Source organism: Penicillium macrosclerotiorum (genome assembly GCF_028827735.1).
Source record: "Penicillium macrosclerotiorum strain IBT 26536 chromosome Unknown utg000007l_segment0_segment0, whole genome shotgun sequence".
NCBI classification, from domain to species: domain Eukaryota; kingdom Fungi; phylum Ascomycota; class Eurotiomycetes; order Eurotiales; family Aspergillaceae; genus Penicillium; species Penicillium macrosclerotiorum.
The window spans coordinates 2,634,600-2,647,359 of record NW_026643086.1 but is presented as its reverse complement, the minus strand read 5'-3'; the positions used below and the strand labels follow the sequence as shown (position 1 = coordinate 2,647,359).

The window sequence follows — 12,760 nt, the reverse complement described above, 5'->3', positions numbered from 1 at the left end:
GACGTGGCCCGAGTCTCCCCTTCTTTCCTTTCTTCTTCTTTTCTTTTTTACGCTTTCCCCGTCTCTTCCGCTACTGTTCGCCTGTATTGGGGAATGATCTGACCGGCCGCGGTCGATCCGAGAGCATCCGTCCTGCATCACGCTATCGCCCTCGTCTCTCCCCTCATCGGGTCGCACGCCCTCCTGGAAATCCAACCTCATGAGATAGTACGCCCTTTCGCTCGTCCATATCTTCGCCATGTCTGCAGAACCGTGCGGCGCGGCCGATTCCATCGCTCCCGTCGATCGACTGCCCGCCATGGCGACCACAACCTTGAAGGTCGACGGGATGACTTGTGGAGCGTGTACATCTGCGGTGGAGGGCGCATTTAAGGGAATAGCGGGCGCGGGCGAGGTCTCCGTGAGCTTGATCATGGGCCGAGCCGCCGTGCAACATGATCCCGCTATTATACCGCCAGCGAAGATCGCAGAGATGATTGAAGACTGTGGGTTTGATGCCGCAGTCCTATCGACAGAGGAACATATCAAGACAACAGACCCCAACGTCCCAAATGACTCGGCAACCCGGCTATCATCAACCACCCTCGCGATCGAAGGCATGACATGCGGCGCGTGTACGTCGGCGGTGGAAAGTGGTCTGAAAGATGTGGAGGGAGTGGACTCTGTCAATGTCTCCTTGCTCTCCGAGCGCGCTGTAGTCGAACATGACGCTACTAAGATCACGCCGGAACAGATCGCAGAGATCGTCGAGGATAGAGGGTTTGGCGCACGGGTAATAGAAACCAAGTCGTCATGCGTGGGTCTGGAGGAGTCCTCAAAGCTCGCGGACTTGACGGAGAACAAATTCGGGCACAGGGTGACCACCGTTGCGGTTGGAGGGATGACTTGCGGCGCTTGTACATCCAGCGTCCAGAATGCCTTTGCCAATGTCGAAGGTCTGATTCATTTCAATATTAGTCTACTCGCTGAGCGCGCGGTTATTGTGCATGATCCGTCCATTCTTTCTCCCGAGAAAATCGCCACAATTGTCGAGGATGCAGGCTTCGATGCATCGATCGTATCATCGGAACTGCAGGAGCCGCTGTCCAGGAAAACTCAACAAATCAAATTGAGCATCCACGGCCTGCGAGATGCCACATCTGCGTCGGCCTTGGAGGAAGATCTTCTTAGCCGATCAGGGGTCAATTCAGCATCAATACTTCTCGCAACTTCCCAATTGCTCATTGCCTTTGACACATCCGTGATCGGGATTCGATCTATATTTGACATCATCGAGGCTGCCGGTTACAACGCTTTGATCGCGGACTCGGACGATACCAATGCACAGCTGGAATCCTTGGCCAAAACAAAAGAGATTCAGGAATGGCGCCGCGCATTCATTACTTCCACATCCTTTGCAGTACCAGTCTTTTTTATCAACATGATCCTGCCAATGTATCTGCGAGCGCTCGATTTTGGTAAATTGGAACTACTGCCCGGTCTTTATCTTGGAGACGTGGTCTGCCTTGTTCTAACAATCCCTGTACAATTTGGCATCGGTAGGCGGTTCTACGCTACCAGTTATAAGTCACTCAAGCATCGATCCCCGACCATGGACGTACTCGTCATGTTGGGAACCTCAGCGGCCTTCTTCTATAGTTGCTTTACTATGCTCATGGCAATGTTTAGCGATGCTCATAAGCGCCCAAGCACTGTTTTCGATACCAGCACTATGCTGATTACCTTCATCACACTCGGCCGATGGCTAGAGAACCGGGCAAAGGGACAGACCTCTGCGGCGTTGTCCCGTCTTATGTCTCTGGCTCCGCCGATGACCACAATCTACGAAGATCCCATTGCGGCTGAGAAGTTGGCTGATGGGTGGACCGCCCAAGGTACTTCGAGCTCGTCCGAGCCGGCCCTTTCAGACGATGCATCTGTGAATCAGAAAATTATCCCCACCGAGTTGATCCAAGTTGGCGACATCGTAATTCTTCGTCCCGGGGATAAGGTCTCCGCCGATGGTGTGGTGATTCGGGGCGAAAGTTATGTTGACGAGAGTATGATTACCGGGGAGGCTTTACCCATTCACAAGAAGAAAGGCAGCCACGTCATCGCCGGCACTGTCAATGGCACTAGCTCAATCGATTTCAAGGTTATTCGGGCTGGTAAGGACACGCAATTGAGCCAGATCGTGAAGCTTGTTCAGGATGCACAGACCAGCCGTGCACCCATCCAGCGCATGGCGGACATTGTCGCCGGCTACTTTGTTCCGGCCATCATCGGCCTTGGCTTGATCACCTTCTTTGGCTGGATGTTCCTCAGCCATGTCTTGTCGAATCCGCCTAAGATTTTTCAATCCGAGGATGGGGGTGGCCGAGTCATGGTCTGTCTTAAACTTTGTATTTCTGTCATTGTTTTTGCATGCCCTTGTGCCTTGGGTCTTAGTACACCGACTGCCGTCATGGTGGGCACTGGTGTCGGTGCTGAGCATGGCATCCTCGTTAAGGGAGGGGCCGTTCTTGAAGCTGCCACCAAAGTCAGCCATGTTGTGTTCGATAAGACCGGCACACTTACAACCGGTCGGATGAGCGTGGCCCAGGCTCGAATTGAACCCCATTGGACTGCCAACGACTGGCGACGTCAGCTATGGTGGTTGATCGTTGGTCTTGCAGAAATGGGTAGCGAACACCCTATCGGTCGAGCTATCTTGTCGGAAGCGAAAACACAATCTGGTCACCCGGGCGAAGATGGGTTGCCAGGGAGTATCGGAGACTTCGATGCATGCGTCGGTCAGGGTATCTCTGCCACCGTTGAACCTACGTCGAGCGCCGAGCGTGTCCGCTACCAGGTCCTCCTGGGCAACGCAGCGTTTCTACGGTCCAGAGATGTATCCATGCCTGCCTCTGCTGAGTCCGATTCGGAAGGCGAAGACTCGGAATTGGAAACCCCAAAGCCCTCCGACACTTCGTCAGGCATCACACGGATCCACGTCGCAATTGATAGCCGCTACTCTGGAACTCTCTCCCTCCGCGACAGCGTCAAGGAGTCTGCCGTCGCCGCAATTGCAGCCTTACACCGCATGGGCATCTCCACCTCAATGGTCACCGGTGACACATCCTCCACAGCGCTCTCCATCGCCTCGGCTGTCGGTATACCCGCCGCCTCAGTACACGCCTCCGCTTCCCCGTCCGACAAACGCGCTATCATCTCCTCACTCCAGCTGAACGGCGAGCGTGTCGCAATGGTTGGTGATGGTATCAATGACTCCCCCGCCCTGGCCACCGCATCCGTTGGAATTGCACTCGCATCTGGAACAGACGTGGCCATGGAGGCCGCGGACATCGTCTTGATGCGCCCAGATGACCTCTTGTCTGTGCCTGCCAGTCTCTCCCTCTCGCGCTCCGTCTTCTCCCGCATCAAGTTGAACCTGGTGTGGGCTTGCCTGTACAATGTCATCGGCCTTCCTTTCGCCATGGGTCTCTTTCTCCCCTTCACGGGCTTTATGCTGCCACCCATGGCTGCAGGCGCCGCCATGGCCGCATCCAGCGTCTCTGTCGTCGTCAGTAGTCTCCTCCTGAAGTTCTGGCGTCGCCCGTCCTGGATGAATACCGAACGACTGGAGAAGGAGCTTGGCTCCGGCGCCATCCCTGTCAACGGTGGCCGGCACCATTCACGTCAAGCCAGCTGGTGGACGCCAGCCACCATGCTTTCGTCCGACCACCCGCGCTCTCTGCGTCGGTGGGCAAAAGACACTGTTTCTGCGCTGTGGTCCCTGGCAACTGGGAAACAGCAAACGATCCGGGAGGACGAGGGGTATGTCCCGTTGCAGACTGTTGAGCCACCTGTCTAATCCTGGTTGTGAGGGCTACCTTTGTCTGGAGTTATTTGCTAGGGGCTCTGGCTTGTTTCATTCTCGGCGTTCCTGGTTTGATTTAGATGTTCGATACCTCCTTTTGTACAGATATATTTTTATGAATCGATATTGACCTTCTTTTCCCTATCCTCGTGCGTGAGGGCTCTGAGCTTCCGAGCTTCTCTAATGCACCACTCCTCACGTAGCTGTGCTTTCCAGGTATAATTGGTGTCTGTGGTTGACTACTTTACCTGGCTGGAGTCAATCTATCAGAAGTCCTATCATGTCAACTTCGAATCCAAGAGTTCCGGAAATCCAACTTCAATCAATAGGATATATGAATCTGCTCAAAGAACCGTGGTGAACTACACTAGTGGTGAACTATGGCATACTCGTGTAACAACTCGATACGGCGATATCAATTCAGATCAATTACTATATGATCATCATAACAAGTAGTCTTGCAGGTCATAAATCATGATGCCAGAGTGTTGGCAAATAGCAGGCAAAAGAAAGATGCTATCGCAAACAATGTCCATCTTTTTACTCGGCCTTCGTAGCTGGCGTGGAATCACCAGCAGACTCGGACCTCCCCTCGCCCGTCTGGGGCGCAGCTGCTGTCGTGTCTTCAACGTTGATTTCCTCCTTGGGTTTGCTGTCGTCAAGAATAATATCACCATCCTGATCAGCAGAGTGAGTTTCGTCATTAGGCTGCGGCGCATCGGTGCTAGAAGATCCCGTCGTGCCATCTTTAGCACCCTGCTCATCCAGCTTCACCTCTAGGTCCTTTCCGTCTTGCAATCCTAGGTCCTCGACACCCACGACTGGCGGACCACGGGCATGGGGAACCTCGTCCGATGTGTCCGTCGGAGGAGAAGAAGAGCCAGCTTCCGCCTCCTGCCCTTCCATGGCCAAAGTGGCACCCGTGTCTATGCCTTGCTCCTGCGAGGGCGCAACTTCTGCTGAAAATTAGATGTCGGCTCCAAAACTACCTCTTAAATATTCAAGAGAGAACTGCGAAAAGACAAAGATAACATACCCTCTTGCAATGCACCTCCACTTTCGCTTTCAAACGAGACATTCGTTAACCAGGGAATCGGCGTGAGAAGGGCGCCGCCCAGAGACTCATCACTCCCCAGGCCGGACGAGTAGTCTGGTGTCAGATACGTTCCAGCACTATTGGTGGGGTGCATGAGACCATTTGGCTGAGTGCCAGTGGTTGCAGGACTATTGAACGGAAAAATATCAGCACCACTAGTAACAGATACAACACGATCCACGGCACGCAGGTAGGCAGGGAGTGTTCTGTAGTGTGCGGTCGGCCGAAGGATAAGCTCAGCGAGTCTCTGGATTGTGTGAGGCGGTTTTCTGACGAAAAGAGTTTGGATTGCAGAGCGAATGGAGTTTAGAAGGAGCACAAGAGGAGGCGGAAGCGTGTCGCTAGTTTGTTGAGACGAGGGCTGGGGCTGCGATTCCGGAACGCGTTCGCTTGATGTTGACGAGCCTATTGTCGACTGTTGATGAGAAGGGGTTTGAGGGCCTCCAGGGGCGGCATTCTCTTTATTGCTACTTTCTGGCAGAGCCATACTGGCCTCGGAGGGCTGGAGGAACGGTTGAGCGTCATAAGCTCTGGGAGACGCCTTGGGCATCGGGAACACGTTGTAGACATTCTGGAGGGAAACAGTCAGAAACACCACGATGGAGTTCACCTTATTATAACCTACATGTTCCAGGCGTTCCAATAGTGGCGCGACCATGCCGGTCCATTTCTCTCTAGGTCACTATCAGCCTCGAGTGATCCAGGGTAATAACTTTGCTGGTCCAGCTTCACACATACAGGTCCATCGAACCGCCATTGGCGACTGCCTCTAGGGCTTCTTCATCTAGATGTTCATATATAGTTAGATGCGCTCTTTAACAGCATCATGGGAAACGCACCTAGCGACATCGTTGAGGTGTTGCAAGCTGTAGATGCCGATGATCAACTTGTGAACTGGGGCGGTGATGGCACGTGCTGATGATTGGGCGGGCACACAGCTTATCGATAGCATCATGTGACTCTCCGCGAATTTTCGGCGGCGGGGCAGCGAATGACTCTTTTCCGGTACTTTTCTATAATCCACACCATTAAAGTGAATATTGCCCCTCAATCGCAATGTGGAACGCACCTAAGGTGGGAATCCTCGGCGGCGGCCAGCTCGGTCGCATGCTTGTCGAGTCCGCCAACCGATTGAATATCCAAGTCAACGTTCTGGACGCCGAGAACTCTCCAGCGAAGCAAATCAGCTTTCACGATGGCCATGTGACGGGATCCTTCAAAGAGCGTGAAGCTGTGCGCCAATTGGCCAAGACTTGCGATGTCATTACTGCCGAGATCGAGCATGTTGATACCTATGCCCTTGAGGAGATCGCTTCCGAGGTTCGGATTGAGCCCAGCTGGCAGGCGATCCGAACAATCCAGAACAAATTCAACCAGAAGGAACATCTGCGGAAGTACGGAATTCCCATGGCGGATCACCGTGAATTGACTCAGAACACACCCGAGGAATTGGCGGCGGTGGGCGAACAATTGGGCTACCCCATGATGCTCAAGTCGAAGACCATGGCATATGATGGACGAGGTGGGTTTCGCACGACACACAACAAGTCTGCAACAGATTTCCTGACATCATATTCTAGGCAACTTCCGTGTGAACTCAAAAGCAGACATCCCCGAGGCTCTTGAGGCCCTCAAGGATCGCCCGTTGTATGCGGAGAAGTGGGCCTATTTCAAGACAGTACGATATTTCCCTTCCCCACGCGCTATCCCCATGAATGAGACATCTGACAATCCTCCTATATAGGAACTCGCCGTTATGGTTATCAAGACCAAGGATGAAGTCCTGTCATACCCTACCGTTGAGACTGTGCAGGAGGACTCAATATGCAAGCTGGTCTACGCACCAGCTCGGAACGTGTCAGACAAGATCAACCAGGAGGCACAGGCTCTTGCTCGCAAGGCCGTTTCTGCATTTGAGGGCAAGGGTGCCTTCGGTGTGGAGATGTTCCTGCTCGAGGATGACAGCCTTATGCTCTGCGAGATTGCCAGCCGAATCCACAACTCCGGCCACTACACCATTGAAGGCTGCGCGCTGTCACAATTCGATAGCCACATGCGCGCAATTCTGGACCTCCCCATCCCGGCCAAGAGCCTGGAAATTCGCCAGCCTTCCATCATGCTCAACATCATTGGCGGCGCCAGCCCCGACACCCACCTTGAGGCTGCAGAGGCTGCCCTCTCTATCCCCAACGCGGCAATTCACCTGTATAGCAAGGGCGCTGCCAAGCCCGGCCGCAAGATGGGCCATGTTACCGTGACGGCCGCGACCATGCACGAAGCCGAGACCATGATCCAGCCGCTGATTGACGTCGTCGATAATATCCGTGCCCAGCGCACCGACATCAAGACCAAGGCGCAGCCTTCCGGCCCATCCAAGCCCGCACCTCAGGTGGCCGTTGTGATGGGTTCAGACAGCGACCTCAAGACTCTGGTTCCCGGCCTCAAGCTGCTGCAAAACTACTTCGGCATCGAACCCGCGGTGGAAATCACCTCTGCACACCGTACACCGAACTATATGGCCGAGTACTCGGCCGAGGCCGCCTCGCGCGGCATCAAGGTGATCATCGCGGCTGCCGGCGGTGCCGCGCATCTTCCGGGCATGGCGGCCGCCCACACAGCCTTGCCCGTCATCGGTGTCCCTGTCAAGGGCAGCTCGCTCGACGGAGTCGACAGCCTGTACAGCATTGTCCAAATGCCCCGCGGTAAGCCACCCTTCTTCCCTGCCATCCCCACGCTGCACACATGTCCAACGGAAACTAACACATTATCGCATAGGTGTCCCCGTCGCCACTGTCGGCATCAACAACAGCATCAATGCCGCTCTTCTAGCCGCTCGCATCCTGGGCTCGTTCGACCCGGCCATCCAGCGCAAGGTGGAGACCTACGCGGAGGAAGCGCGGGCTGAGAACATGGAGAAGAAGGGCACCAAGCTGCGCGAACTGGGCTGGGAGAAGTACTTTGAGCAGATGTAGAAGGACTGTGTTTGAACACGATTTAACGGAAACCAGAGCTAAAAAATACCATCAAAGAAAAAGGCGAGTAAACAAATCTTGCTCGACTTAGAAAATCTTTCGATTCTCCGGGTCTTGGTGGGCTAGGCCATTTCTGACCCGTTGATACAGCGGAAGGCATGTTACTATCAGATACTAGACGACAATGAATGACATTTTACTGAAACAATCATTTTTCTAAATCAACCAGAGATTGAGTGTATACTTACGATGTATATCTATATCACTTTCTGTGGAGAGCTCTAGTTTCGCAGAACAACGGTGGCATTATGTATTAGGCTACCGACTGAACAAGAAGCCATACTCATACACGAAACAGGAAGGAGAAAACGCATCAGAAAGTGCAAAAGGGGGAAATCATAGCGTAGTCACACAAACGAGAAAAGCAATTGCGAAAGGCATCAAAAAACTAGGACATTCAGGGTGATCCAGGACTCGTACGGGCTTTTCCGGAAATGCCGTCAAACATTGTATCGTTCCTGGCAGGCTGTTCCTGCTGCAAATTTTCTAGACAACGGAGGTTGAGCCATTGGTGACGTGTGTAGTGCCATTTGTGCCGGCCTTGACACCATTGCTCAGGTCATTGGTCTTGTCATTGACGAAGGCCTGGTCGACTTCATCCGAAAAGCCGCGAGACGGGTAGCCATCTGCCTTGGTTGTGCCATTGGTTGCAGCAGCAGCGGCAACACCGGCCGCACCAGCGCCGGCCGTGGTACCAGCAGCTCCGTCCTCGGCGGTAGTGTGTGCCTTGCGGGTGATAGTACCGGAGGCGGGGATGTTAGTGGATTCGGCAGCGTCGCCGATGCTGAAGATGGGCGACTCCCACTTCTGGCCCTTGGTGGCCAGGTCAGCGTACTCGGTGGCCTTGTTGGAAATGCCACCAGGCAGCTTGACATCCGGGAAGATAGAGTCGTGCAGGGTCATGACAGTCTGGACCTTGGTGTCTCGCTTGACAGCATTCTCGGCAGCCTTAGCTTTGGCCTGGGTGCGGGCACGAACGGCATCGGCGTATCGGGAGAAGATGCTGGGAGCGTTCTCTGGGTCTTCACGAGCGGCCTCCTGGGCACGGACGGCCTCAGTATGGATCTCGTTCGCAAATGCATCAGCGTTCTTGAAGGCCTCGCGGATCTGCGCCTCGACGACCTTCTCCAGGGCCGGACGGACCACACGGAAAAGCATGGGCTTGAAAGTAGCAAAGAGAACCTTATGCTTCGACTTCTTCAACTTAATATCCATGTTCTTAATGTTCACAGACACCTTGTCAAGCTTGACGAAGTGCTGCTTGTCACCATTTTTGACAGTAGAAGCAGCAACCTTGAAGCTGAAGCCATCACCACCAAGGAAGATGTCCATTACACCCGTGTCGGTGATTGAGGGGAAGCCTTGCTTCTTCTTGATGTAGTAGCTCACATCACGAAGATCGGCCTGAATGCCGGACATAGCAATCATGATTTTGTTGTCCCGCTTGTTGGTAACCTTCTTGCGACCCCAGCGGAAGTAGTTATCGCTACCGAACTCGACAACATTGGGCATCAGGTTGTCACTCTCAATAGTGAGGTTCTCGACCACAACGTCGACCATGGGATCAGACACCTCAATACGAGGGATGGGAATGTAGCGAACATTTTCGACAATACCGGGGATAATGATGTCCCGGATGTCTTTAAGCAGGTGCTTCTTGAAAACAACCTTGCCACCCGCATCACGGCCCAGGTCTTGGAACAGCTTCTGCACCGACTCGGCAAGAGCCTTGTTCAGTGGGTCCTTGTCAAACTGCTCCGCAAGGAACTTGGTCTCGTCCACGATGCGGTCGGTGTGGGTCCGGTAGCGCTCCCGGAGCAAGTAGCGACCCTTGTCATAGAGCTCGTTCCACTGACGGTTGGAGTCTTCTTCCATGATGAAGCCCTGCTCACGCAGGCACTTGCGGATGTAAACATCGATATTCTTGAACCAGCCACGCAGCTCGGGGTCGCTGTCTGCATCACGGTAAATGTTGTTCAGCGACTCGAAGAAATCGGACAGGGAGGTGTTGTTGGCAAAGCGCTCGATAAGGGTACGCAGGTTGTGCTCAACAGCCTTCACAGCATCAGTGGAACGAATATCGCTAACAGCAGTGCCACTCTGTGCGGAAGCAGTCTTGGTGTGACCGGCATACTTCTCCGCCATGGACAGCAAGGTCTCGACGGCTTGCTGGTCTACACAACGTTGTCAGCATTTAGGGCTTTATCTAGATATTGAGTTTCAACAGAGATCTTACAATCGGCGTGGCCCTGGATCTCAATGACCATCTTCTTAAGGCGCCAAATGGCCTGCTCGCGGCGCTCCTTGGGGATCTTCTCAGATAGATACTCCCGAGTCTGTTTGGCATACTTCTTGCGGCGGCTCATCTCTGAGGGGGTTACGGAGGCATTGTCACCAGTCTCGGCGGTCTCCGCAGTCTCAGCGATCGAAGGGGAGGCGACGCTGTCCTTGTCCTGGAATGAAAATTAGTATATCGTGCGTTTCGTTTAATCCAAGGCATCCATTTGACATACGCCCTTCTTCTTGAAACGCTTCTTCATATCCTCTTTGGAGATGTTGGGCTTCTCGTGCCAGGTGTTTTCTTCGGCAGGCTCATCAATATGAGCGAGCTGCTCCTCGGACGGACGAACTTGGTTTGCGACCTTCTGAGAAGCATCGGCGGCGATGTCACGGAGAAGGATCATCGCATCACTCACTAGGAATTGTTAGGACGAAGCTGATACTTTACCAGAGTCAAATTTCCAACTCACAGATCTTGCGGAATTCCCCATTGGTGATCAGCAGAGTGCCCAGGGTCTTGAGGCCATCCACAGCTTTGTTGGCATCCTGCTTGCCAGCTTCCTTGGTGACCGGCATATCAGGCGCCTTGGCACCACCGGCAGTGATCTGCTGGGCCTGCCAGATGAACTCTTGCAACAGCTCACCCTCGTTCTTGGACAGGAGCATCAATTTCGCCTGTTCAATGACATTGCGCACGTCCTTCACCAGGACCTTGCCTTCGCTGGAGAGCCCATCCGGGGGCGAGGAGAGCGCCTTGGAGTTCAGAGCACTGTTCAAGGCGACATCACACTGTTTGTTCTGCGAGACGGTAAGAGGCTCGGTTAGTATATGGAGAAAGGTCGTCGCCTATTTGGTCCGATGTGGCATTGCGATTGCGACTAACCGAAGGGAGTTTACTATTCTTGAATGCTATTGTAGAGAGATAAATGAGTGGCAGGTCCAATAGAAGTATCCTCCCTGGGCAGGCATCAGCATTGACGTACCATGATAGATCCCAAACAGCTGGAGCTTCTGGTTGATATCCTGTTTGTTTTTGTTCTCAGTAACCTTCCACATCATTGAAGCCGAATTTCAATCCGAGTGCATTATCCCACATACCTTCTCCTTCTGTTTGGTATCGGTGGGCACATTCACAGCTTTGGAAGACATGATGGTGGCCGTGATGATCGTTGAAAGGATCGGGCACCAGGGAAAGATGTCAAGGTGATATTACTGGGAGCCCCGGAGTGTTAGCAAATGGATCCCTTGTCGACTCCGCCTGGGGGTTTGCAAGCCGAACAAACAGGAAGGGCGGGTCCTTCTCGGTATTCCAGGCATGGCAGCAATGGGGATATACTCACAAGGTATTTTGGGGGGGTGGGGGTGTGTGTGTAGGATATTAGCAATTACTCCGTTGTATGTTAGGTGCTCCTTGGATGGGAGGATGGTAAACAAGGGGTGGGTATCACTGGAATGAAGGGAAGTAAAAGCAAAGTATGTGACGAAGGGAGTGGGAGAGGGAGAGAGGAAGAAGAGCGGAGGCAAGAAAAAGGAAGCAGGTCGTAAAGCAGGGATGACGACTATTAAACCATTCGAGCGTCAGATCAACCGGCCACCACAGCGTATCCCTACTGGAACAAGAAAAGAGCGGCTGCTAGCCGCACCAGCACCAGCAGCCTAGTTTAACCTCTCGAACCAGCGAACCCGTACGTGAGGGTACGATGAGGTACCCCAGTACCTCCCGGGGCTAGCAGGGGCCCCTACTGGACCCAAGTACCATTCGACTCTGGGGTACTTCGCATTACCGAAACAAACGGGGAGCTCCTTCCCCGTGAATTTTGCCAGCTTGACGCAACCACCGCCTTGACGTCATCTTGTCGTCTCGCGCACGGAACTCCGATTCCCCCAATTGCGCTTCTTCATCCGACTGATTTGCCTCGCCGTCTCGACCCAGGTTCAATTGGGATCTCGACTGGCAGTGGCTGGGCCATTGGGCTCCTTGGTATTCTCTTTTCCCTGGTCTCGTCCTTCGGCTGGAGGAGGCCGCTGCCCAGATGGGCCCCGTCCATAAGGCTGCTAGGTTTTCCAGGCTCCTGGATCCTCCAGATCGAGTCGAGCTCAACACTAGTGGCTGCGGGCCCCTCCGCGTTAAACTGCATCGAGCGCCTTGATCTGCAAGACTTAGCTGGAGCACCGCTTGCGCTTGGCACACCCGCGCGCTCTCCATGGCCCACGCCAGCAAGATTTGTGGGTCGTCGACCCCAAAGGAGGACTAGAGAGAGGGGGCGTTCCATGACCTAGTTTTTTTTTTTTTTTTTTCGCTCTCCCAAACTCTGTGCCTTGAAACCAGGATGTTGCTCCTCCGCATCAGCTTGACGTCAATCGGAAGAGGTTTCGTCGATGACATGGCACCACTCAGGATCCGAATGGCAATTCCAAATGCTGCATCTCCTGCATGGCAACCGAACGCAGGCGGATTTGCCTTCACCTCCCAGTCCCCTCCACCAGACTATTGATTGACTACCGGGGGCTTTT

The 12,760-nt window shown here is 53.7% G+C and overlaps 4 protein-coding genes across 4 annotated transcripts; 2 read left to right on the top strand and 2 right to left on the bottom strand.

The window, feature by feature from the left end:
* Positions 1 to 238: 238 nt before the first annotated feature.
* Positions 239 to 3,832, top strand: ctpA (Cu(2+)-transporting P-type ATPase CCC2; the record flags this gene model as incomplete). Its single annotated transcript, XM_057079501.1, has 1 exon — positions 239 to 3,832. The coding sequence occupies one exon, from the start codon at positions 239 to 241 to the stop codon at positions 3,830 to 3,832; it is 3,594 nt and encodes a 1,197-aa protein (XP_056932171.1).
* Positions 3,833 to 4,378: 546 nt separating this feature from the next.
* On the bottom strand, positions 4,379 to 5,592 carry N7462_007782 (uncharacterized protein; the record flags this gene model as incomplete). The annotated part of the gene is made up of 2 exons (XM_057079500.1): positions 4,379 to 4,791; positions 4,875 to 5,592. 2 exons carry the CDS (start codon positions 5,590 to 5,592, stop codon positions 4,379 to 4,381), a joined length of 1,131 nt encoding a protein of 376 aa, XP_056932170.1.
* Positions 5,593 to 5,990: 398 nt separating this feature from the next.
* On the top strand, positions 5,991 to 7,906 carry N7462_007781 (phosphoribosylaminoimidazole carboxylase ADE2; the record flags this gene model as incomplete). The annotated part of the gene is made up of 4 exons (XM_057079499.1): positions 5,991 to 6,456; positions 6,515 to 6,612; positions 6,679 to 7,636; positions 7,710 to 7,906. 4 exons carry the CDS (start codon positions 5,991 to 5,993, stop codon positions 7,904 to 7,906), a joined length of 1,719 nt encoding a protein of 572 aa, XP_056932169.1.
* A 546-nt stretch (positions 7,907 to 8,452) lies between these two features.
* Positions 8,453 to 11,395, bottom strand: N7462_007780 (uncharacterized protein; the record flags this gene model as incomplete). The annotated part of the gene is made up of 7 exons (XM_057079498.1): positions 8,453 to 10,140; positions 10,203 to 10,419; positions 10,480 to 10,661; positions 10,717 to 11,092; positions 11,130 to 11,155; positions 11,230 to 11,293; positions 11,345 to 11,395. 7 exons carry the CDS (start codon positions 11,393 to 11,395, stop codon positions 8,453 to 8,455), a joined length of 2,604 nt encoding a protein of 867 aa, XP_056932168.1.
* Positions 11,396 to 12,760: the final 1,365 nt, after the last annotated feature.